The sequence below is a fragment of the Bubalus kerabau genome, chromosome 11 (genome assembly GCF_029407905.1).
Source record: "Bubalus kerabau isolate K-KA32 ecotype Philippines breed swamp buffalo chromosome 11, PCC_UOA_SB_1v2, whole genome shotgun sequence".
Lineage (NCBI taxonomy): Eukaryota > Metazoa > Chordata > Mammalia > Artiodactyla > Bovidae > Bubalus > Bubalus kerabau.
Window position 1 is genome coordinate 8,538,643 of NC_073634.1, and position 24,652 is coordinate 8,563,294.

A 24,652-nucleotide genomic window follows, 5' to 3' on the forward strand; every position below is an offset into this window, starting at 1 on the left:
AGGTGACATGCCACCTCGTGGGCTGCCCCCCTCCCACCCGTCAGCGCTGCGGGTGGGCACATGCCCCTCACTGTTGCCAGCCCTCGGGACACAGTCAGGGCGGCACCTCCCTGGGAGCCACACCGCACGTCAGGTTGGCACGTGTTTTATTTCATGTTACTTTCACATTTACAAACTCAGGAAGTCACACTGAGAAAGGGACAGCGGGGGCTGCCTGGAGGAAGAGCTGGGCTCCCGAGCCCTGTGCGGCCTGGTTGGACACTTGGGACTTTCTGCAGGGAGACTGTCCCAGACCTCGAGGGGCCTCACTGTCGGACGGCACATGAAGTGGTTAGTGTGGCCCGCTGCTCCTCAGTGCCTGGAAGATGCGTTACGTGGGCTGCCTCGGCCCAAGGTTTTATTGCTGGTGAATTTGATTATCCAACTTGGGTCAGGATGATGGCATCATCAGAAGTGGGTCTGGTGGGACACGTTTTGCTGAGATGAAAGGAGACTAAAATGGGTACAGTGCTCTGATCTGGCGATGCTGGCATGCTGCCTGTGCCTGCCTTCAGCCCCCAGGAGGGACTGGTCCTGGAGAAGACGGGTGAAGACCTGTCTCTGTGCCGACCCACGCGAGTCCATCAGCGACAAGAGGCAGACAGCCACTGGGGAGGACGTACCCAAGTCCAGGGCAGCCTGACTTCTGGCACCCGGCCAGCCCTGCCTCTCCCCTGGCCACGCTCCCCTTAAGGCCCCCAAAGAGGCTCCCTTCCTCGGTGGGAAGAATGGACACTCCCCTCACTTCCCAAAACTGGATCTCTTGGACTGAATGCGAGAATCACTTGGCAGGTAAAGGTGTGGAAATCTGGCCGAGGAGCACACAGCCTGTATTCTGAAAAGGTGAGCAGCTGAGGAACACCCTTGGGTCATTCCTGAACTTCTCGGGAACTAGAGAGCCATGGAGAGAAGGGTTTGCCTCTGCGATGACAGCGGCGGCTGAGATGAGAGCCAGAAGAGTGACTTTATCACTCAGATCTGATCCTGTCTCGGCCCTGGGATGTCTGCAGGGTACCAGCTTGTCCACCTCTCTTCCAAGTGCTGGGTGCCATGCCTGCTGTCCCCTGGGGACAGTCAGGACTGCCCTGCCCTGCAGGTGTCTGACAACTGAGGGAGATGATCAAGGCCGTCTGATCCCCCGCCGCTCTGTTTGACTGCAAGTGTTTAATGCTCTCCCCACCACCCTGGGGAGAGCAGAGGCTCGGTGGCACTGGAGGGTGGGGGCCAGGACCCTCCATGCACCTTATATGCAGACTACTTCGTAACAGTCAGGGTCCAGCTTCACTGGGCAAGATGCACCCCGGTCCTCAGGGAGTGGCAGTCTTCAAGAGGAGTGAGATGAAGAAGTGTCATTTCTGTGCCTGAGCTCCACCTGGTTAGCCTCTGGTCTAACGAAGATATCTGAACTCATGGTCCTACACGTTAGTTTAGCAAAAACTCTGGTTTCTGGTACCCAAAGAGCTTAAAGTCCCCCTCAAACCGCGCATACAGGCGCCGGATGTCTCGTTTGCTGATGCCCAGGAAGTAGTGCTCGACCTTGGTTCTGTTGTATGCAGTGATGCCCAGGGGGATGGTGGGGTAGGCCACCAGATGGTCGATGCCCGCCTCTCTGAGGATGTACGGGGCGTCGTCCTCCAGGGTCTCGTGGTGCCCGACAACGCTGTACGTGATCTCACAGGGTGCGCACAGCTCCACGTACGTCACCCAGTGGATGATGTGGTCCCCGAACTGGAGATCCAGCCACCTGTGGTTGGGGTCACCCAGGTAGCGCACGAAATCCTCAAACTGGATGCCCCGGGTCTCCGTCCGGTTCCTCCTGTACTTTCTGATGATGCCGGGGGCGATCTCGTGCCTGTACCAAGGCTCAAAGCGGGGGTTGTGGACAAACTTATCCTTAAACGCAGAGATCAGTCTCTCGAAAGGATCTCTTACGATAAAAAACTTGAAGTATGTTTTCAAGCTAAGGAAAAAGATGGAAGACAAAGAAGAGGTTAACCCAATGCTGCTGGTGGTGCTGGCTATGGGTTGTGAGGTGGGGAAGAGTGAAGCGTGATGGCTGGAGCAACGGCAGCCACCAGGCTGGGCCCTGTGCCAAAGGCACTGCACACAGTTCTTACTTAATGCACGCAGCCACCCTTGGAGGCAGACCCTCTTGTTAACCTATTACCCCATATTAACTTCAGGAATGTTTTTAAAAGTTTTGTTTTGGGGGCAGAAAACCAAAAGAGTAGAAACCTGCTTGATCAAGTGAGGAACAGCTGAAGCTAGAGGAAGTGAGTGGCTCTAAAGGTGCCCCTTAAAAACTCAATTCAAAATTGCCAGGGGTAGGAAAAATTGGGGGTGGGGGGAGATAAGAGAAAATGGGGAGTCCCCAGGCTTCAGCTGGCAGGAAAAGGGTCTGGGGGAGCTGCCAGTGGGTGCGGTGGTGCCCAGGGGTACCTGTGTGAAGAGCCGGTAATGACAATCAGAGAGTGCCGATGATACTGCTGTGACCCCAGGCACCCCCAGGCCAGGGACCCTCTCAGCGTCCTCACAAAAGCCCCACAAGACCAGTGCTGAGTGGGGTGGCAGGACCACCTGCCCCAAGGACGGTCTCTGATTTGGCATTTGGCATTTCTGAGGCCGTACAAGCTGGAAAGAGTGAACAACCAGAGCCGGAAGCAATGGAAGTGAAGCAGCTGAAAAGCAAGGGCGCTCAAAGACCATTCGGTGCCCTGACACTGGCTGGCATACTGTGCGCTTGTTCCTTTTAAACCTCGTCTTTTGGGGCCGTTTCACAGCTCTCAAGAGAACTGTCCAGTCAGCTAAGGAATCTTCCCCATGCCAGTCTCCATCCTGGCTGTGGTCAGCGAGGCCGGTCTCCCTCTACTTCTTGCTGGGTCTAACCCACCCGGCCACTCATCAGCGGACTGCTGCCCCGGAGGCCCATGCAGCACCGCGGGAGAAAACGAGAAACGAAGTGGGGTCTGCCTGCAAGCCAAACCCCTTTCTTACGAAACGAAGGTCATGCTCATAAAGAAACCCATAAAACGTTACCAAAGCAAAGCAGAACAAAAACAACCAGTCATTTTCACTAAGACTGCCATGTAACTTTCATTTTGATGGCCTGTGTGAAGGTTAAGGTGGAGAAATTCGGAAATTCTTATGAAAGATGTGAATTTAAATGCGCTGAACTCTGGGTGTGTGCCTGGCTGCCTCTCACCAACACAAATGAGCGGCTCTTGGAGACATCTGGGTAACGCAACAGTAGGGGAGCGGAACCCGGGCTTTTATCAGCGTCCCCCTTTCCCCACCCCTGCCCACCCTCCTCCTCCCCATCCCCCTCCCCACCCCTCCCCCATCCTCTTCCTTCCCACCCCCCTCCTCCCTCCTCCTCCCCACCCCCCACCCCCCTCTCCTCACCCCCCACCCCTCCCCACCCCCCTCTCCCCACCCCTCCCCCATTCCTACCGCTTCTGGATTTCGGCCTCACTGAAAGAGGAGAGGCGTGGGAGGCCATTCTTCTCGTGGTCATGCACCACGTTTTCAGGGATCTCCTCGATGGAAGGGAAGGCTCCTGGGAAGCAAATGGGGGGTGGGGTGGGGGGAGAAGGTATGTTGGTCTGGTCACCTCTTAAGTTGGCCACTGCTGCCCTTAAAGAGAGATGCCCATCTCAGAATGCAGGTCCACACTCCCCACAAACCATCCCCCGGTATCCACGTTTAGGTCTCAACTTCGAATTTCAACTGCTCCTGTGGCGGGGTGAGACTGAAGAGAAGCTTTTGGTGATCCAGGAGCCAACGGGAGGAAACGGAGGAGTCAGGAAGAGGGAGTTAGGCCTACAGGCAGGAGCACCTGAATGAGGCTCAATCTGCCGTGTAAGAAAGCTCACAGCCTGCAAGCAGGATGCCTGAAACCTGAACACTTCCTCTCCTCTGAAACCGGGGCAAACATCAGAGAAGCAGGACCAGGAAGCACCGGCTGGTCTGTTCCATCGCTTCCAGCACCAGAGCACCCGGGCCTAAGAGGCTTCTAGGCAACCTCACAGCATCCCAGGCTGGCAAGTGGCCAGCATGTTTGGTGCTGGATCAGTCAGCCTGATGCTCGGGGTGTGAAGTGATACAGATGAAGCAGGGCTCAGAGGAGGACAAGGAGCATCAGAGGAGGCAGGGCGGGACCAAAAGCCACAGTGCTGGATCCAGGCTGCCGAATGGAACCCGGGGGGCTCCTCCTAGGGTTGGGGGGTTGGGTAGGTGTTCACTCATTTCTCAACTCAGGCAAATGGAAATAACGTGTTAGTGTGCTGGGGTGCTAGTCAAGGCCTCACCACCCTTCACATCCACCCGCATGTTAATCCATCCCTGTTAGACTCAGTGTCTGGCAGGGAAGGGTCTCTGCTGGGCCTTAAAAGCAGGGACTGCAGTCTCTGCAGAATATTTAAGCCCTGATCCAGAACCCTGTGCTAAGCACTGAGAATGGACGGTTGTACACGAGCAAGATGTCCCATCCACTCCCACGGGGCTGACCTAAGGGCCAGCTCTGAGGATTTGCACCTGGACCTGCTCTGGTACTTGTCACCTTGCAGGTGCGTCCAGGGACAACAGAAGGCAGCCTCAGGACTGTCATCCTCCTACTATGCCAAGTCGCTTCAGTCCTGACTCTTTGCAACCCCATGGACTGTAGCCCACCAGGCTCCTCTGTCCATGGGATTCCCCATGCAAGAACACTGCAGTGGGTTGCCACGCCCTCCTCCAGGGGATCTTCCCGACCCAGGGATGGAATCCATGTCTCTTCTGTCTCCTGCACTGGCAGGCGGGTTTGTTACCACTGTGCCACCTGGGAAACCCATACATGCCCTGGCAAACTGCTCCCGTTTGTGTCCTGCTCTCATCAATGGATTCTTCTTCAAAGACAAGTGCTTCATACTGTGGCAGCAAATGTGTAAGACTTTGGTACATTTGTTGTTTTAAATTTGATCTGTAACCTCATTTTCCAATGTTAAAAGCCAACGTACTGTCCGATTACTCCAGAAGCACGTGGATGACCACCAGAAGATAAAGCAAGTGTCTCCTCTCCTTCCCCAATCAGCCAGTGAAAAGGTCAAATGACACCAGCTCTGACCACTGCCTCTGAGAGCAGCAGTAGGCCCAGGGGGCAGGGGGACGCAGACCCCAGGCCCACATCCCATGGGGCTCCGCGGTCTGATTCTTGACTCGGGAGTCACACTGCTGTCCATTATGATTATTTTTCTTTTGAAGCTGAATTTAATAGAGCACATAATTATCGTGGGTCGGTTCAGAGTAACTAGAGTTTAAACAAACAAACACAGCATCTGAAAACAGTGGTGAGGAATCGAAACATGCAGAGCACGAGGGCGCTTGCCAGTGATTTAATTTGCTCCCAAGTAAACACTACATTTCCTGAAGCAAGTCAATTAAATCCTCTGAACATGGCTGCTCGTTATAAGATGGGGTTGACTGCAGGTGGGAAGACCCCCAGACCCACTGGCAGGGGTCACCCCACCCGGGGCACTGGCTGTGGGTCCTTCTCCACACGGGAGAGCAGCTGTGAGGGCAGCTGCCAGGAGACTCGGTGAGTGTAGAGCCTTGACCTCCTAAGACAGAGCGAGAGACTCATAAGAATCAATGCGGTGACTGAAGGGAAGAAAAGGGATGAACCTGGGAGGTGGGGCGGCAGGCAGAATTGGAGGGAGCTAGAAGGCCCTGATGGTGGGTGTGGACTGCCTGGGTGAACCCTGCCGATACATAATGTGAGACAGGAAGGGGAAAAACACCAGGGAACTTCCGGGTGGTCTAGTGGTTAAGGCTCCTCACTTCCACTGTAGGGGGCACGGGTTGAAGGCCTGGTTAGAGAACTAAGATCCCACATGCCGCACAGCGTGGCCATGAAAAGGAAAATCACCAGCGAGCTGTCTGTGAGTCGCCGGCCTCCCAGGTCTCCCTGGCTGCGTTCCCCAGCCCCTCCGACCGCCCCCGCTCCGACCCTGAGGTCCGGGCGGGACGGGCCTCACCCAGCACTGCACACACCATTCAGCACAATGAGCACTTTCTTCCACTGGGTGTTGCCCACTTTGGGGGTCTGGCAGAAGAGAATCTTGTGCTTGTCACAGACGAAAATCCGGTCGAGGACAAACTTGGAGACGGCGGTGTGGGACAGGTTCCTCAGAGCATCCTCCCTGCACACGTTCCTCATGAGCTCCAGACGCTGCGTGTACACCAGGGGCTCAACCAGCACCTTCCCCGTCGGCTGCAGGGAACAAGGCGGAACAGGTACCGGGGCATCGTGAGTGCCTACGGGAGGAGCCCTGCCCTGCCCTCGTGCCAGGCGTTAACTTGCAGAGGCCAGGGCCGCCCGGCAGAAACAGCTGGACAGCAGGTGCGAGTTTCAGGGGCCCGGGGTTCAGGCTGTGGATGCGCCAGACCGCCGAGCAGCCAGAGGCCGCTGACCCTGACTCTCCTCAACCTCAGCCTGGACAACCCAAGGGGCGGGTGGGCTGTCTGTCCGCCCGGCACTGTGCTGACTGCGCGAGGGCCCCTGATGCCCTGGCAAAGGCAGGGTCCTCGTCATTCAGGAATTTTAGGGAGGCCAGCTCTCTCCCTCGCTCCCCACCTCCACATAACCTGAGTGTGAGCATGTGAGCCGCACCTAAGGACCTGCTGTCTACACAGATGGTGGCTGTTTAAGATAATCTGGTACACTGGTGTATCTGGTTTATTAATTTAAGAAAATGCCTTAGGCCACTCAGGATGGGTTTTTCAAAGGCAGGAGCCATCATTCCACCTCCCCAGTGCTGAGCACACAATTTTGCTTCTCTGAAATGTAGCCTGAGACACATGGAAGGCAATGCCTGGCGGTTGCATCAGGATACCAGAAGTTTAGCCGCTGTGAGCAGGTAATGGAGCTCACTGGCCCTGGTTCTGTTCTAAGGAGTCTGATGACGGGAGACCCCCTTGGGGCTGCAGGGGAGAGCAGATGAGAGGGAGACGCTCTGGGAAGAACGGGCAGGGGGGTCAGCGCCGGGGCCTGGCCACGCTCACCTTCAGCTCCTCAGGGAAGTGTGTCTCTCCTGGCGACCTCCCCGCGTCGGGCACGGCAGTCAGGAAGAGAAACTCCTGCTTGGCGCTGTAGGCTAGGAGACGGAGAGGTTAAAACTCTTCCCGTGCAGGGGCAGGCTCACAGACCAGTGCCACAGCCCAGAGACCCCAGAATCAGACCCAAACAAACACTTCCAAGCCATGGCTGACAAGGCGACAAGGAGCATCTTCTTAACAATGGACCCAAGGACCTGGACACCCCCAAGCACAAAAGGAGCATCTCCCTAAACCTCAGTCTTTATTCAAGAACAAACTCAAAATGGATCAGCATTTAAATGTGAAACATAAAACTAGAAAAGTTCTTTAAAAAGCATAAATGTACATCTTTGGAAAAATTGATAAACTGTACCTCATCAAAACTTAAAACTTCTGCTCTGCAAAAGACCCTGTGAAGAGGATGGAAAGACAAGCTACAGACTGAGAGAAAATATCTGCAAACCACACATCCGACCGAGCACTGGGATCTAGAATAAAGAAGTCTCAAATCACAGCAAAAAAGGCAAACCATCCAATTAGAAAATGGGCAAAACAGGAACAGACATTTCACGGAAGAGGCTCTGCAATGGTAAATGAACACAGGAGAGGATGTTCAGCGTCATGACCCATCAGGCAAATGCAAATGCAAACCAAAGTGAGACACCGTGACACCTACCCAAATGCCTAAAACAAAAAAGCGAAAACCCAAATGCTAGTGAGGATGCAGAAAAATGCAAAAAGGTGCAGCAACTCTTAAAAACTAAGTCTTCAACTACTGTATGACCCATAGGCATTTATCCCAGAGAAATAAAAATTTATGTCACAAAAAACCTATACATGGGCCTTCCCTGGTGGTCCAGTGGATAAGAACCGCCTGCCAATGCAGGGGACACAGGTTACATCCCTGGTCGGGGGAGATCCCACTTGAGACGGAGCAAATAAGCCCATGCCCCACAACTAGTGAGGGCGTGCTCTAGAACCTGTGAGCCGTAACTACTGAAGCCTGGGTGCCTAGAGCCCATGCTCAGCAATGAGAGAAGCCGCTGCGATGAGAAGCCTGCTCACTGTGACAGAGGAGCCCCTGACCTCAGCAACCAGAGAAAACCTACACACAGCAACCGAAATCAAGCACTACCAAAACAAAATACTTACATGCACACGTTCACAGCAGTTTTATTTATAACAGCCCCAAACAGAAACAACTCAGTTCTCCTTTAACACCTGAGTGGTTAATCAAAGACTGGTACATCCAAACCATGGAATACTGCTTAGCACTAAAAAGGAATGAACTACTGATACACACAATAAGCTAGATGATTTCCAGGTAACCATGGTGAATTAAGTCATTCGCAAAAGGTTGCATATACAACATTCTTGAGAGGACAAAATTATGGACAGGAGAAGAGATTAGTGGTTACCAAGGCTGGGGTGGTGGAGGGGAGAGGGGCTGGGGGTTGGGGACAGAGGAGTGGCTATAGAAGGACAACTCAAGGAATCTGTGGTGATGAAGATGCTCTGCATCCCTGTCAATACCCCACCTGTGACTCTGCACTATGGTTTTGCAACACATCACCCCCGAGCAAAAGAAAAAAGGGTATAAAGGACCCTCTGTCTTACGTACTTACAACGGTGAGGGACACTAGTGATCTCAAAATTAAAGGTTTAATTAGACAAAATTCAAGTCAGCAGTCAGGTTAGTGCTTACACGTTATTTTTGAAGCTTATGGGAATTGATGATTTCCCTGGTGGCACAGTGGTAAAGAACCTGCCTGCCAATGCAGGAGACATGGGTCCAATCCCTGAATCTGGAAGATCCCCTGGAGAAGGAAATGGCAACCCACTCCAGTATTCCTGCCTGGAAAATCCAACGGAGAAGCCTGGTGGGCTACAGTCCACAGGTTGCAAAGAGTCGGACACGACTGAGTGACTATACATGGGAATTGATATTCAACTAGAGGAAGTCTTACAAAATGCTAGAGCACAGTAATCATTTGCAACAAACTGATTTGGGGGAAATCTTTGGGTAGAATTTGAAGAAAATTTTCAAATCTCTACAATCAAAGAAATGTTTGCTTTCAAAATTTTGCAAAGCCTAAATACAGAATTAGAATGAAAAAAGTAGTTATCAAAAAAAGCACAGAAATCAGCCTAATAGAGCATAAGCAAAGGCACATTTCACTTTTGTTATAAACATCAAAAACTACTCCTCTTGGGTCATTACCACCAACGCTCTGCAGGCTTCACTGCAGCCCCTACTTCAGTCTGGCTGTTTAACTGCACCCCCAACTCTCCGCCTTACCCCCCGCTCCCCACCTCGGACTCCCCAGCAAGCCCCACTGAGGACAGGCACCAGCCTGACGTCCTCCCTGCCCAGCGGGGAGAAACCCATCCTCCCAGAACCCCACCAATGATAATAACCCATCTCTCACCCCTCACACCTCTGAGTTCTCCGACTCCAGTAGAAATCTTGGCCACATTCCTCCGTGAATCCCAAGGAAACTGTTTCTTCCTCTCTCCTGCGTTCGAGTTGAAATGCAGCTCGAACCAGAGCTGTGCACAGGAGCCACTCTGCGCCTGCTCTGAGGCCAGGGACGGTATGAAGACAGAGAGGCAGTGCCCTGGGCAACCAGGCTCTGAAAGGCACCCAGAGGGCCAATGCCCTCCCCATCCTCCTCAGCCTCATCCCCAAGCACCCACGTGCTCAGGGGGACGTCACCTCCCACTCGGGCCCAGTCACCTCACGTGCCCACGTCTGTGAGCCGCACAGCAATGCTAGGCTCTGCCATGGGCCATGTGGGTTCCTAGAAACCTAAGCCTCCTCGGTGACATTCTAGATGTAAGATGTAGTCTGAATTCTAAACAACTGACTTACTAGTGAATTTCTGAAAAGTGTCTATTTCACACACTCAAGAGCATCTAGAATGACCTTGGTAGCTACAGGGCAGCTCACCTGCCAGCCACACACACCAGCCAGCCAGCCACCAATTCTTAACAGCTTCTTTTACTGTGAACTCCTGGTACTTGCTCCCCAACTTTCCTCGAGCCCAATTCAACTAGATTCTAATAAAACCAACAGCACAACGTAATGTCTGGTTTTGCTTTTCAGTTGCTCTGCCCACAACTGTTTATTTTCACTGGATGCCCGCTGTCACCACTGTGGCCAAAGATCACAGCCCTCCCCAACCCTCGGGGGCAAGGCACCAGCGCCAGGCCCAAGGGTGATCAATAGGTATGACCAGGCGTCAGAACATAAGAGCTCACTCTCCTTAGAGGCGTCATCGTATTTGCTTTACAGAACGTCCAGCGTTTGCCGGGTGCAGTGCTGCCTTGTTTTTCTAGATGTGACCGCATCCCCTCATCCCCTGACCTCTCTGTGTGTCCAGCTGCCCAGGGTACCCCCTGCATCACATGCCGGATAGAGGGCATGCCAGACGTCGCGTCATGGGTTCTGCCCTTAAGCGGCTGGCAGCTGAGCTGAGGCAGAAAATTGGAAGAAGCGGCCAAACAGAAGCGAGAAAATCAGCATCTACGCCTACCCGCCAGATTCACACGGATGTCGCTTCTGAGTTCAAGGGTCCACATACCATGCCGTCAATTTTCCACCCTGAATGGGATTTATTTCCCTAGGACAAAGGCTACTTCAAAACAGCACTGAAGTCTGTTAACCACACTGAGTCATTGCCACAAACGTTACTGTGGCTTCACTGCTGAGCCAAAGAGGGACGCACGCGCGCGCGCACACGTATACACACACACAGCTTTAAACCACAACTCAAGACAAACGTGCTCTTCCTATCCACCGGGTGGTAGGGAACTCATTAAGAATAGGGAGGTACAGGACTTCCCTGGTGGCGCAGTGGATAAAAATCTGCCTGCCAGTGCAGGAGACACGGGTTTGACACCCCTCTCCCCCGTCCAGGAAGAGCCCACGTGCTGTGGAGCAACTAAACCCTTGTGCGACAACCTGTGAAGCCTGCATGCCCTAGAGCAACAAGGGAAACCACCCCAGTGAACGGCAGCCTCTGCTGGCAACTAGAGAAAAACCTGCAAAGCAAGGGAGACCCAGCACAAAACAAACGATTGAAAATAGAACAGGGAAGCCAGAAGCAAGCCCCTTCATCCACTGACTGGGAAGCTGGGACAAAGCTCACCTCCCCGAGGACAGAGCTGGAAGGAGCCGCCCGTGGAGTCCGAGCACACTGGCTCCCTGAACGCTGAGCCAGAGATCGGCACCCACTTTGCACAGGCGGGCTTCACCGCACAGGACACCCCTGCACGTCAGTGACCCCCTGGTGATGCCAGCTCACAGTGCGCTCCTGGGTCAAGAGCAAAAACACTGAACGCGAGAGAAATAAACTCCAACCCAGGACAGAAACCACCAGCTGAGAACAGCGCTGGGGGCTAATTTCGGTGCCTCCTTCTCTTGCCTGCCCGTCTGCCTTCCCACCTTGCGCCTCTACAGGGAGGATGGAGGCAGGGTGGGGCGTCGGGCAGCCTCTGCACAGTCGGGGCAGCCCGGGGGGGCTCTCCAGGGCGAGCAGGGCCCGGAGCCCGCTGGCCACACTGCCAGCACAGGCTGTGCAGTGCACGGGTGGGAATCAGGGAAACAACCATGGGATCTTTTTCTACTTCCCTTCCCTAAGGGCCACACCTGCACGTGGACATGTCAGACCCTGCGTGGAATAAACATACCCTGCAATTCCTCCCTGTCAGGCTGCTGTCCCCAGGCCAGTCTACAGCTGCTCATGGGCCCTTCCTGGGGGCCTGGCCTCCCACCATCCCTGAAGGAGTTGTCGCCTTGGGGTTCAAATGACCGTATGCGCAGCTCCTCAGTCACACCCAGCACCTCCTCAGAGGTCACTTTCAGGGCCTCACTGTGCTAGGGTTGGGCTTGGAGCTGTCAGACAAGGAGGACACTCACTTTGCAGAGAAAAACAGTAAGGCCCGTGCAATGGACAAGGGCGTGAACCAGACACAGCTCTTCAAAGACTGGGTTGGGTCCTCTTAACATGTCCTCATCTGACATCGAGTCAACGGGAGTTAAAAATCCCAGCACACATCTATTTACACCAACTTCCTTCCAGAGCCCTGAAGGTGACCTTCAAACACGCTGCCCCCAGCAGGCAGCATCTCACCAGGACACCAAGCAGGGCTGGTCCCCAAACCCGGAGCCTGAGAGAAGGACACCGAAGAACCCTCTAAGGAAAGTGCGTCCCCCTGCCCCTAGGGGAGGGAGGTGACGGGCGAGGACCCCTTCGTCCCTGTCCACCTCCCCTCTCGAGCCTCGGCACATCACTTGGACACAACAACCTCCTTCTGGCGTGCGAGTCCTTTGATTCGATGTCACTGCTCATCCGGGCAGGTACTCAGGAGCAGTATCACTGCAAGGTCTGAATTCGCCAAATCCATTCCACGAGGTGGCGTACCTACCGTCAGGATCTTTGAAGGTCAGCGTGATGAACTTGCTGGCCACCATGAACATGAAAATCACCCAAAAGCACGCGGCCAACAGAAGCCACTGGTGGTGCATGTTGTCAAACGCCAGCCATTCAGCGATTCTTCCTGGAAAACACAAGCCAAATGGCCCTGCTGCTTACACATAAATCAATTAGGCCAAAGACAATAAAAAGAACAGGCAATTTCAGTTAACAGCCTCGATACAAATGTTTTAAATTTTTTCCTACTGATACCATGGGTATTTGAACTTGGTAACATTATATTTTTAATTAATAACAGTTGATAAAGTTGATGGGTTTCCCAGGCGGTGCTAGCAGTAAAGGATCCGCCTGCCAATGCAGGAGATGCAAGAGATACACGTCTGATCCCTGGGTCAGGAAGATCCCCCCAAGAAGGACATGGCAACCCACTCCAGTGTTCCTGCCTGGGAAATCCTGGCAGGCTACAGTCCATGACTTTGCAGAGTCAGATATGATTGTGCATGCATGCAATATAAAGTTCATAATAAATCAAATTTTAATGGAAAGGAGCCACTTCTATTGGTTTTAGAACACATGATAAGCCTTTACTCCTGCAGTTGAGCCTGCTGACTCTTTCTGGCCCAGGCACCTGCCAATGCCTGGAAGCCAGGGCATGAGGGGGCTCACTTTGGTCTGGACTTTTGCTGTGGCTAATTCTCAGAAGGCAGACAACCATCCTGAGGAAATTCCAAGCAGGTTGTGTTTATTTTTTTTTGTTTGTTTAATTTAAATTTATTTATTTTAATTGGAGGCTAATTACTTTATAATATTGTATTGGTTTTGCCATACATCAACATGAATCCGCCACGGATGTACACGTGTTTCCCATCCAGAAGCCCCCTCCCACCTCCCTCCCCGTACCATCCCTCTGGGTCATCCCAGTTGCACCAGCCCCAAACATCCTGTTGACAAGCTTCAGCCACACCTACAGAAATGAAGTGTGGTGCATGCATGCTCGGTCATGTCCAACTCTTTTGCAACCCCACAAGGCTCCTCTGTCCATGGGATTTCCCAGGCAAGAAAACTGGAGTGGGTTGCCAATCCCTTCTCCAGGGGATCTTCTGGACCCAGGGTTAAACTTGCGTCTCCTGCACTGGCAGGTGGATTCTTTATCACTAGTGCCACCTGGGAAGCCCTGTAGAGATGTAGAGAATCTCTGGAACCCTAGAAATGAACTCTGGAGCGTCTAGCTCCATGCACTTGCCTGCCAGGGCCTAGGAGGAGCCTTGGGGGTGGGCGTTTCTCATGTTATCGCCAGCTGGGAGCGATGTGGGGCACTTGGGTCCTCAGTGGGTCACATGAGCCGCACGCTGCTGCAGGGGACACAGAAGAACTGGAAGTTGCACTCAATTCTTGGCAAGAGAGACAAAAAAGTCTCTTTATTCACATGTCACCTTTAACACAGGACTTCTTGAAGCCAGACCCAGGAACACAGAGAGACCACACTAGGCTGGGTTAGTTTCCGTCAGCTGACAGACCCGTTCATCACTCCGGGGCAGCAGGGAGATGTTCTGTTCCACATAGACCGTCTGCCAATGGCAGACGACTTCAGAAAGCCTGTGTGCACTGGTACACCGAGCTCACCACAGCCCAGGTGTCAGCTCTCCACCTGTCTCCACGACAGATCCCTGCCTCCTAGACCTCACCGCAACTCTGAATTCCCACCCCCTAGGGCCTCTCCAGCTTATGAGAGGGGCTCCCCCCGCCACCTGGCCTGCATCTGCACCTTCACCCTCAAGTCCCCACAAAGCAGGTGCATTGTTTTCCCGGAGTCCCCTGGTAGAAACAGAGTGGGGAAAATGGAAACAGTGACAGACTTTATTTTCTTGGGCTCCAAAACCACCATGGGTGGTGACTGCAGCCTTGAAATTTAAAAATGCTTGCTCCTTGGGAAAAAAACTTATGACAAATCTAGACAGCATATAAAAACCAGAAATGTCACTTTGCCTACAGAAGTCCGAATAGTCAAAGCTATGGTTTTTCTAGTAGTCATGTATGGATGTGAGAGTTGAACCATAAAGAAGGCTGAGTGCCGAAGAATTGATGCTTTCAAACTGTGGTGCTGGAGAAGACTCTTGAGAGCCCCATGGACAGCAAGGAGATCAAACTAGTCCATCCTAAAGGAAATGAACCCTGAATATTCATTGGAAGGACTGATGCTAAAGCTGAAGCTCCAAAACTTTGGCCACCTGATGTGAAGAGGCGACTCATTAGAAAAGATCCTGATGCTGGGAAAGATTGAGGGCAGGAGGATCAGGGGGCAAACGAGAATGAGATGGTTGGAAGGTATCACCAAATCAATGGACATGAGTTTGGGCCAATTCCCAGAGACAGTGAAAAGGACAGGGAAGCCTGGCTGCTGCAGTCCACGGGGTCACAAAGAGTCAGACACAACTACATGACTGAACAGCCACCTTGCAGAGCTGCCAGGTTAAACAGATAAACACACAGGATGCTCCAGGAAGTTTCAATTTCAGATTAAACGCTAATTTTCCAGTTAAACTCCTCTGTCCATAGGATTCTCCAGGCAAGAATACTGGAGTGGGTAGCCCTTCCCTTCTCCAGGGGGATCTTCCCAACCCAGGAATCGAACCCAGGTCTCCTGCATTGCAGGCAGATTCTTTACTATCTGAGCCACCAAGGAAGCCCCAATTTTTCAGTACTTTAGTATAAATATGCCCCTGATATTGCATGGGACACACTTAATACTTTAAAAAGCTACTTGCTGTTTCTCTGAATTTCCAGTTTACCAGGGTGTCCTGCGTTTTCTCTGGCACCACCCAACAAGAGGAACGCGCTCCCTCTCTGACCTCCTCAAGCAGCTGGTCTATCTCCACAGAGTCTTCCTGTCCCCTCCTGCCACTCCTCCTCTGGGACCTCCCAGCACACAGCCCTGGAAGGTCCCACCACTCGCCAGCTCTGGGACTTGCAAGGTCACTCACCCTCCCTAAGCTGTAGCTTCCAGTCTCTGAGAAAAGGCCCTCCTCCTTCCAGGATGGTTACAAGGATTAGCTAAGAAACTGCACCAAAAGGACCAGCTGCCCAGGAGCAGACCCTCTAAGAACAGAAACTGGCCAGTCCCTCGGCATCCTTTGTGACCTTCCTATTTAATTTCCACATATCCAGAAAGGCGGTTCAGTGGTAAAGAACCGCCTGCCAATGCAGGAGACTCGGGTTCAATCCCTGAATCAGGAAGACCCCTGGAGGAAGAAATGGCAACCCACTCCAGTAGTCTTGCCTGGAGAATCCCAGGGGCAGAGGAGCCTGGTGGGCTACAGTCCACGGGGTCACAAAGGGCCGGACACGATGAGGGACTGAACAATAAAGGAGACGCAGACTTGGAGAGCAGACTCTTGGGCAGGGCCAGGGGCAGGGGAGGGTGGGATGAATGGAGCGAGCAGTGCGGAAACATACACACTACCACATGTAAAATAGATAGCCAGGGGGATTTGCTGTATGACTCAGGGAGCTCAAACTGGGGCTCCGTGACAGCCTAGAGGGGTGTGGAGCGGTGGGAGATGTATACCTATGGCTAATTCACGTTAACATATGGCAGAAACTAACAGATTACTGTAAACCAGTTATCCCTCAATTAAAAATAAATAAGTAAAAAAAAAGCTACAGCAATGTCCTGGGCCCCAAGAACAACTGAGCCAAGACCGTGCAGACCTGTGGTGAAGGATGCAGGCCAACCAGCGAGGACAAACCTGGGCAAACCATCATGTGGGATTCGCAAGCGTCTGATGAAGCTCAACGCAGGATTAAAGAGGCTTGCTGTTGTTCAGTCAGTAAGCTGTGTCCGACTCTTTGTGACCACATGGACTGCAGTACCCCAGGCTTCCTTGACCTTCACTGTCTCCCAGAGTTTGCTCAATCCCATGTCCATTGAGTTGGTGATGCCATCCAACCATCTCATCCTCTGTCACCCCCTTCTCCTCTTTCCCTCAATTTTTCCCAGCACCACGGTCTTTTCCAATGAGTCAGCTCTTCACATCAGGTGGCCAATCAGTATTACTCCTTCTAATGACTATTCCAGGGTTGATTTCCTTTAGGACTGAGTGGTTTAGTGAAAACAAAGACCTCCGTGACATATATACACTACCATGCATAAAACAGATAGCAACTGTATAGCACAGGGGGCTCAGCTTAGTGCTCTGTGACGATCTAGAAGGGAGGGAGGTCCAAGAGGGAGGGGATATGTGTATACGTATGGCTGATTCATGTTGTTTTGCAGCAGAAACCAACACAACATTGTAACCCAATTATTCTCCAATTAAAAATAAATTAAAATGATAAATACCCAAAAAAGACCTCCATCACTCTTCCCATTTACTCCTGTTTTAGCCTTCCCAGCTATAGGTAACTAGCCCCTGTAGAATTCTGGGATGACCTTGGAAAAATCAGCATAATTTGCCCCACTTTTTTTTAACAAAAAGAAAGTCATTCCAAATTCCCATAGTCCCAGCTCCTCTCGGCCTGCCCACCACCTGTAGTGTTTCCTTGAACGCACAAACTCCCCACGGCTCTGCTTCCTGTCCAAGAGCAATGGGCTCAAGGCTCACCATTTCTGTCTGCAGAGAGGCTGGGGCCTGACCCCACAGACAGTCCTCTCCTCGCCCCCGAAGTCAGGGGACAAATGGCCTTTCAAAAGCTGGACACTTTCTGTATTTAACTCTCCTTTGTTCAAGGAGCCAAGACAGCTCCCAAGGCACCTCCTGCAGATAACAGAGGTGAGTTTGAGTGTGCACCCCAGTGAAGGAAGGGGCAGCCCAGCTGTCTGTAGCGCCTCCCTACTTCAGACCATCATGTGGGATTTGCAAGCATCAAGGTGTCAGGCCAGGAGGCCAGCTCTTTGAAAACCCATAGGGCAGAGGTGGAGGATAAAGAATGATGGACAGATGGGGAAAGCAGGGCCAAGGATGCAGGAAGGTCACTAAACATGCAAGAAATATGAACCTGTTTCTCTCTCTCAATGAAGAGGAAGACAGCACACACATGACACATCCGTAGTAACTAACAATGCCTCTGCGGTATTACCAACTCTGGAGCAAATGCTCCCTGCCCTGCACTTTCAAAAAGATGCTGTCTGAAAGCATCCATTTTTTCAGCTGCCGGTGGCTCCCCACACACCCCGTCTGAGCTGTCATCCAAAAGCAGTCTCTCTGAATTTGTGCTAAAGAGTTTGAGTCTCCCTTCCTCCTACCATCTAATTCTACTTGTTTTTTCCCTAGTTCTACTTTTACTACACACAATCACTCAACCTGTGGTAAATAAGCCCATTTAACTTTCTAAAACAGTTCAAAAATTTTCAAAAGCTATTGCTCTAGTCAGGGCCGAGTATGCACAGAGCAACAGATCCATCTCAAAACCGCGGTGCAAAGGGAATACAGCAAGAATGGAATGAGATATGACACAGTGCCATTTACGTAAATTAAAGACACAGGCGCTGAAACCAAAAATACATGTTCTACGAAAACACAGAGAACGAAAGAAAAGGATGACCTTTCCAGTGATTTCTTATGTGGGTGGGGTAGAGTAAATGAACTTGAGAAAAGGGAATTAGAAAGGAATCTCCAAGTAAGCAAAATGAGAGAGGGGCCTTGGGGACATCAGAGACAGTAACCCAGGAGTTAGCACCCATTCAATTCCTTGAACGGGAAGGAGACAGAGGGATGGACAACTGGATAGAGGAAGATGAGGTTTAAAGAGACCACAAAACAGCTTTCCCCCAAATGTCATTCATTCAGTTACATTTACCAAGGGCTTACTCTGAGCCAGAAGCCATTCCAGGCTCTGGGAATCCAGCAACCAACCTATCCTGCTCTCTTGGTACTTTGTTCTAATAGAGGCAGACGGGACATAAACAGAGCCACTAATGTCCAAGATCACATAGGCGCTAAGAGACATGGTTAATAACACAGGAGGGTGAGGGATGAATAGGGACCTGGGAGGAGATTATGTTGAGAAGATGCTCAACAAAGGGAGGGGACCCACCACAGAGCACCTGGCAAGGAGCTCAGTCTGGGTCCAGAATCACCAGAGCGGCAAGGAGTGAACAAGAGGGCAGGGGAGTGGCCCAGATGAAGAGTCCTGTCCAAGGCCCTTTACTGAGATGGAAACTGACTCCTGGAGCCTTGCTCCCATCATATGTGTACCCTGAGGAAAGCATTCCCTGTCCGGGGTTCAGGTTTTAAAACACTCATTCAAAACCTATCCAGACACTAAAGGAAATGTCACAAAAAGAATCTGGTCATGCACAATTGCCTGTCTCAGAATGATTGCTCATCCTTAGTGACCCGGAGGGAAACACGCTCTTCTCTCTGGCAGATGGAGAACCAACAAGAGCTGAAGGCAGATTCTCATTAATGGTGATGACGAACAGCAAACACGCCTGCGGAGGCGCTGCGGAGAAAGCAGGCCATGCACTGCTTTCTACAGATACTGACCTCATCTAAGGCCCTAAGTTGTGTATGTGCGTGCGTGCATGCTCAGTTGCTAAGTTCTGTCCCACTCTTTGCAAACCCATGGACTGTAGCCCACCAAGCTCCTCTGTCCTTGGAATTTTCCGAGCAAGAATACTGGGGTGGGTTGCCATTTCCTCCTCCAGAGGATCTTCCCAACACAGGGACTGAGCCGGCGTCTCTTGCATTGGCAGGCAGATTATTCACTACCGCACAACCTGGGAAGCCCCTGCCTAAGAGGGCACTCCTATTATCATTATGGTTAAGGATACATTTCCAAGAACACATGCACAAACTCCTGTTTACGAGTTTAAGCTTCTGAAAATCTCCATATGAGCAAGAATGGAAAATGCTATTACATGACACAGATTTCAGATAACTGGTGAGGTGTCCATACCTTTTGAGCCTGATCCACATTTCCTTGCAGTATCTGCTTTGCCTGAGGTTCTCGGCTCCTCCTGTAACTGTATGGGACAATTAAAAAAAAAAAAAAGCAAATAAGCACCATTAAAAGTTACAAGATCAACTTGCCTTATACTTGGGAAACAGTTAACCAGTATTAACAGCTAACCACTTAGGTTATTCGAGGATATTTCGCATACCAGGTCTCTTACAGAGAGGGGTTATCTTTGGGGATGGCTTGGTAAATGAATAAATTATTCTAAATGTACCAAAAGAGCTAGCTGTTTAAAATATTCTTCCGTGTAATTTAGTATGAAAATGAAATCATTTTTGGAGCAAAAATAATAAAACCCTATTATACCACTCTTATATGTTTGATATTGGGTAAAGGATTTCTGTATAAAATGATCAAATCTTTCAATGCAGGATTTTCGCTGGGTTTTGTATTTCTTCAAGCTTTAACGACCTGGCAAATTCTAGGCAAATGTCATAGCATGAATGAATAATTGGGAACAAGCCAAACTCATGCAGTTAGAGAGATTACAGATTTAATAAAGTGAGCTGGTAAAATAAACATCCAACTCACTGAAAACATAAGGCAACCCAGCAGTCTGGGATGGTCAGAGAAGTCTAGCTATGCTTTCTTTTATGCTTATGAACTCAATATTAAAATGAAAAGCAATTTCGTATTACAAAGATGGAAGGACTGAGCTTTATTGTCTCACATGCAGATTCTTCTAGACCTGTATCAAGACAAACTGCTCTCTTGGCTTCTGTAATCCTTCAGGCCCTTTCCTCTCATCCACCTTTCTCCCTTGTTTCTATTCTATCATATAACCTCAAACATTTGAAAAATGATCTAAATATAATGGAGAATTGCCCAGGATAGTAACGAATTCCTCCCTTTCTTTGTTCAGTTCTGCAAGAAGTCCAGTTTCCATTCCAGGGAAGAAGAGAATTTCTCTCTCAGGTATTTCTTGGAGATTTTTATGCTTGAGGGTCAAGAGCAGAGATAGAAAGATTTTTTTTTTTCCATGCTGAAATTCCTATTTCAACCAAGATGAACTATGCCCTAATTATACAGGGGGAAAAAAAGAGAGAAGACCATTTCAGTCTTCCTGTCTGTTCTTAACCCAGCCAATGAAAAGAGTGAATAAGCCTGGAGCAGAGCTGCCTGGTTTTAAGAATATCTGAGATATTCTTCACTCGGACAGTGAAAACTGACCAGTGACCAACTCTTCAGGGCCCAAAGTCCCTTTGGGTGTTTCAGACAAAAAACCCCTTTGTGACGATCCTCGGGCTCAGCTAACCAGAACCTGGCTGTACCGTTTTCCACTCAGTGGCTGGCCCTTTCTCCTGCCTTTCGCAGACTTGGAAAGTAACAAGGCAGCTTTTGGAAGATCTGGTTCATCTTCCGGTCCAGACGTGCAGAAATGTATGCCTCCACCTCCAACTTCTGACAGGCCCCTCTTATGTCCAAATTTGAGCTGAGGACACCCTGGAGCCTACCTGGCAGGACACACGTATTTCCAACCATCCTTTTCCCTCCTACCTACCAGTGCGAGCGTGCTCAGTCGCATCCGACTCTTTGCGACCCCATGGATCGAAGCCTGCCAGGCTCCTCTGGCCATGGAATTCTCCAAGCAAGAATTCCCTCCTCCAGGTCCACCCACCGGAGACGTGCTTAATTGTGCACTTAGAAAACTGCACATGGTCCTTCTTTCCTGGCCTCTCTCTCATCTCTGCATGCCCCCTGTGCCCAAGTGGAACATTTTCTTCCTCTTTCCGCTCCCAATGACAAATGCAAATTCTCAGGCAAGGATGAAAGAAGTAAACTATGGATCACCGAGGACCGGTGATGCCGCGACTACAGCATCCCCGGCAAAGACGCTGCCTTATTGCATGATTAACGTGTTGAAGGCTCTCCCCTTTCATTCCACGAACGAGGGAGGCCTCAAGTCGCCGAAACACACTGGGATGTCGCTGGCAAAGAGAAGCCGGTTCCCTCCGTTTTTCCGTCCACCCAGGGTGGGGCAGGGGTCGAAGAATGTGACGCCCGCCACCACCCCCCCACCCCCACCCCGGCTCTCGCGCGTCCCCGAGCTCACCCTCAGTGGAGCCGGAGCTGTCGGGGTCCTCGGGCCCTTCTGCAGTCTCGGGGGCTTAGTTCGGCTTGGGCCTCGCGCGCCTGGGGACGAGGCGGGAGGGGCCCAGGCGTCCCGGGAGCGCGGGAACCCGGCCCGGAGGCCTGGCCGCCGCCACCGGCCCTCCCGGCCGGGAATGTGGCGGCGGCGGCGCCGGAAGGAGGAAGGCTTACTCGCCAAGCTCTCTCTGGAGGTGAGGCCGCCGCCGCCCCCGCGCCGGTCAGCGCCGTGCGCGCTCCTGCCCGGGCTCTGCGCGCCCCCGCCGCCGTCCCCGCCGTGCGCGCGCCGCCGCGTCGACCAAGGGGAGGCGCAGGGAGGCGCAGGGAGGCGGGGCCAGAGACCCCAGGACCCGGCTCCGCGCCTGTCCTTGCGGCCGAGTTCCAGCCCCACACCAATCCCCTCCCCAAAAGTCCACGAGAGTGTATCCCAGGAAATGACAGAGGGACGTGTGGCCAAACCTTATCCCACCAGGTCACCATCCATAAAACAGGTTGGGTGTTTGAGAAAGAAAAAAAAAACCCCAAACTTGGAAAAATGAAAAAGAAAAAAAATCCAAAAGTGGAAAAAGGTAAAAGTGCTTGAGTTTGGGGTGCCTCCCAGCATTCCTAATTAGCCTGCCTGGTTAAAAAAGAAAGAAAAGGAAAAACACAGCCATCAACAGGACCTTTTCAACAGCCCCCCCCCCCCCCCCCCCCCCCGCCACCACCCTTGACTAATGGTCTGGAGGATGTCACCCCCTTGTCAAGGCATGAAAAAAAAGTGAAAGTGTTAGTTGCTCAGTCGTGGCCCACTATTTGCTACCCCATGGACTGTAACCCACCCGGCTTCTCTGTCCGTGGGGTTCTCCAGGCAAGAATACTGGAGTGGGTAGCCATACCCTCCTCCAGGGGATCTTCCCGACCCAGTATAAGGGTTCATAAACAAGGCATAAAGACCAGGTCAGATTGCAGTCCGGTAGAGCTGTAACTTCTTAACCTGAGGAATGTGGTAAGGCTTGAGGTTTTAGGGAAATCCTTTTTAAGACTTTTGGTGAAGTAAGCCCCAAAGGTGATGAGAGTTTTATTGCACTAGAAAATGTAAACCAGTTTTGTTTTGCTAAAACCTACTTGTATGTTAACTACCTAAATATATATATATATCTGTTTAGTAAACAGGATAATATAGATATGTGTGTACACACATGCATGCACTTGGACATATAAACTTTTGTCAAGCTTTTCAGGAACCAGGTTTTTTGTTGTTAATTTTTTATTTACCCTGTTGATGTCTTCCTTATTGACTTAAATATTGATGGGGCTCAGTATTATCGAATTTCACTTTTAACGTGATCACTAACCACCCATGACTTAAAGATGGCAAGGCGGTTGAAGGGCAACTTGCTAGGTTTTTTTGACCACTTGTTCAGATATTTATTAAGCCCCTTCTTGGGGCAGTACGTTGACAAGAGACATTTGCTTCCTCCTTGAGGATTTGAATGGAAGCACATGCATGACAGAACCACAATAAATGAATTTGGAGCTTAGACATTACATTGAATAATATGCAGGGTTAAGGATCCAAGCTCTGGGAGTTAGAGCTTGTGAGTTCAAGTCTTTATTTCACCACAGAAAGCTCATGACCCTGTCAACTTCTTCTGTCTCTCTGTGCTCCTCGTTTCCTCATCTACAAAATGGGAATATTATCTAGTATTTACCCTGGAGTTTGATAGTAAAGAATAATAGAAATAAATGCATTTAAAGTACACAGCACATTTCTCCCCAGTAATAAACATTACAGTAGACATAAACTTTCATTATTTTGTTTACTTTTTATTGCATACCTAAGATGCTGTTCAAACAGTAAAAGATACAGTTCTTTCAAGAGGCTTATGCATTGGTGACTAAGGTAGCTGAATATTTTTGTTGGGGTTTTTCCAAATTATTCTAGGTCTTCTTTTTGTTTCTATAAATGAACTTAAGGAAAGTATTAGTATTCATTCTTTATAACAGCAGGGTACTTCCTAAAATAGCAATTCTCAGAATGTGATCTGTGGACCCCTGAAAGTCTCCAAGATCCTTTTCGGGGATCTGCAATATCAAAACTACTTTCAATATCGTGCATCGAACCTGGACTGGCAACTCGTTTCATACATGATATTTTACATGTTTCATGGGGCTAGTGCACTGGGACGACCCAGAGGGATGGTATGGGGAGGGAGGAGGGAGGAGGGTTCAGGATGGGGAACACATGTATACCTGTGGCGGATTCATTATGATATTTGGCATAACTAATACAATTTTGTAAAGTTTAAAAATAAAATAAAATTTAAAAATTTAAAAATTAAAAAAAATAAAAAAAACTACTTTCAAAGTAATATGAGAACACTAGATGTCTTCACTATTTTTTTTAACATTTTCAAAATTGAAGTATAGTTCATTTATAAGGTTGTGTTAGTTTCAGGTGTACGGCAGAGTGATTCTGTTATATATGTATACCTGAATATATATATATATATATATATGTTCTTTTTCAGATTCTTTTCCATTACAGGTTATTATAAGATACTGAATGTAGTTCTCTGTGCTATGCAGTAGATCCTTGTTATTTATCCATTTTATATATGTGCTCAGTTGCTCAGTCATGTCTGACTCTTTTGCTATCCCATGGACTGTAGCTGGCCAGGCTCCTCTGTCCATTGGATTTTCCAGGCAAGAATACTGGCATTTCCTCCTCCATTTTATGTATGGTAGTTTGTTAATCCCAATTTCCTAATTTATGCCTCCACTGCTTTCCCCTTTGATAGCCAGAAGTTTGTTTTCTATGTCTGTGAGTCTATTTCTGTTTTTTTAAATTTTATATCGGAACCAGAGTTCAAATTGCCAACATCTGCTGGATCATGGAAAAAGCAAGAGAGTTCCAGAAAAACATCTATTTCTGCTTTATTGACTATGCCAAAGCCTTTGACTGTGTGGATCACAAGAAACTGTGGAAAATTCTGAAAGAGATGGGAATACTAGACCACCTGATCTGCCTCTTGAGAAATTTGTATGCAGGTCAGGAAGCAACAGTTAGAACTGGA

The 24,652-nt window shown here is 50.4% G+C and overlaps 1 protein-coding gene across 2 annotated transcripts; it reads right to left on the reverse strand.

Moving 5' to 3' along the window:
• Positions 1-130: 130 nt before the first annotated feature.
• Positions 131-21,831, reverse strand: CHST10 (carbohydrate sulfotransferase 10). 2 transcript variants are annotated; one of them, XM_055539449.1, is made up of 8 exons: positions 21,559-21,632; positions 19,446-19,512; positions 13,792-13,900; positions 12,541-12,672; positions 7,078-7,169; positions 6,067-6,286; positions 3,490-3,595; positions 131-1,999 (listed from the first exon to the last, which is right to left on the reverse strand). In XM_055539449.1, exons 4-8 carry the CDS (start codon positions 12,638-12,640, stop codon positions 1,462-1,464), a joined length of 1,056 nt encoding a protein of 351 aa, XP_055395424.1. In that variant the 5' UTR covers positions 12,641-12,672; positions 13,792-13,900; positions 19,446-19,512; positions 21,559-21,632; the 3' UTR covers positions 131-1,461. The 2 variants fall into 2 exon arrangements, with proteins under 2 accessions (XP_055395424.1, XP_055395425.1); XM_055539450.1 differs by lacking the exon at positions 13,792-13,900 and having other exon boundaries at positions 21,559-21,831.
• Positions 21,832-24,652: the final 2,821 nt, after the last annotated feature.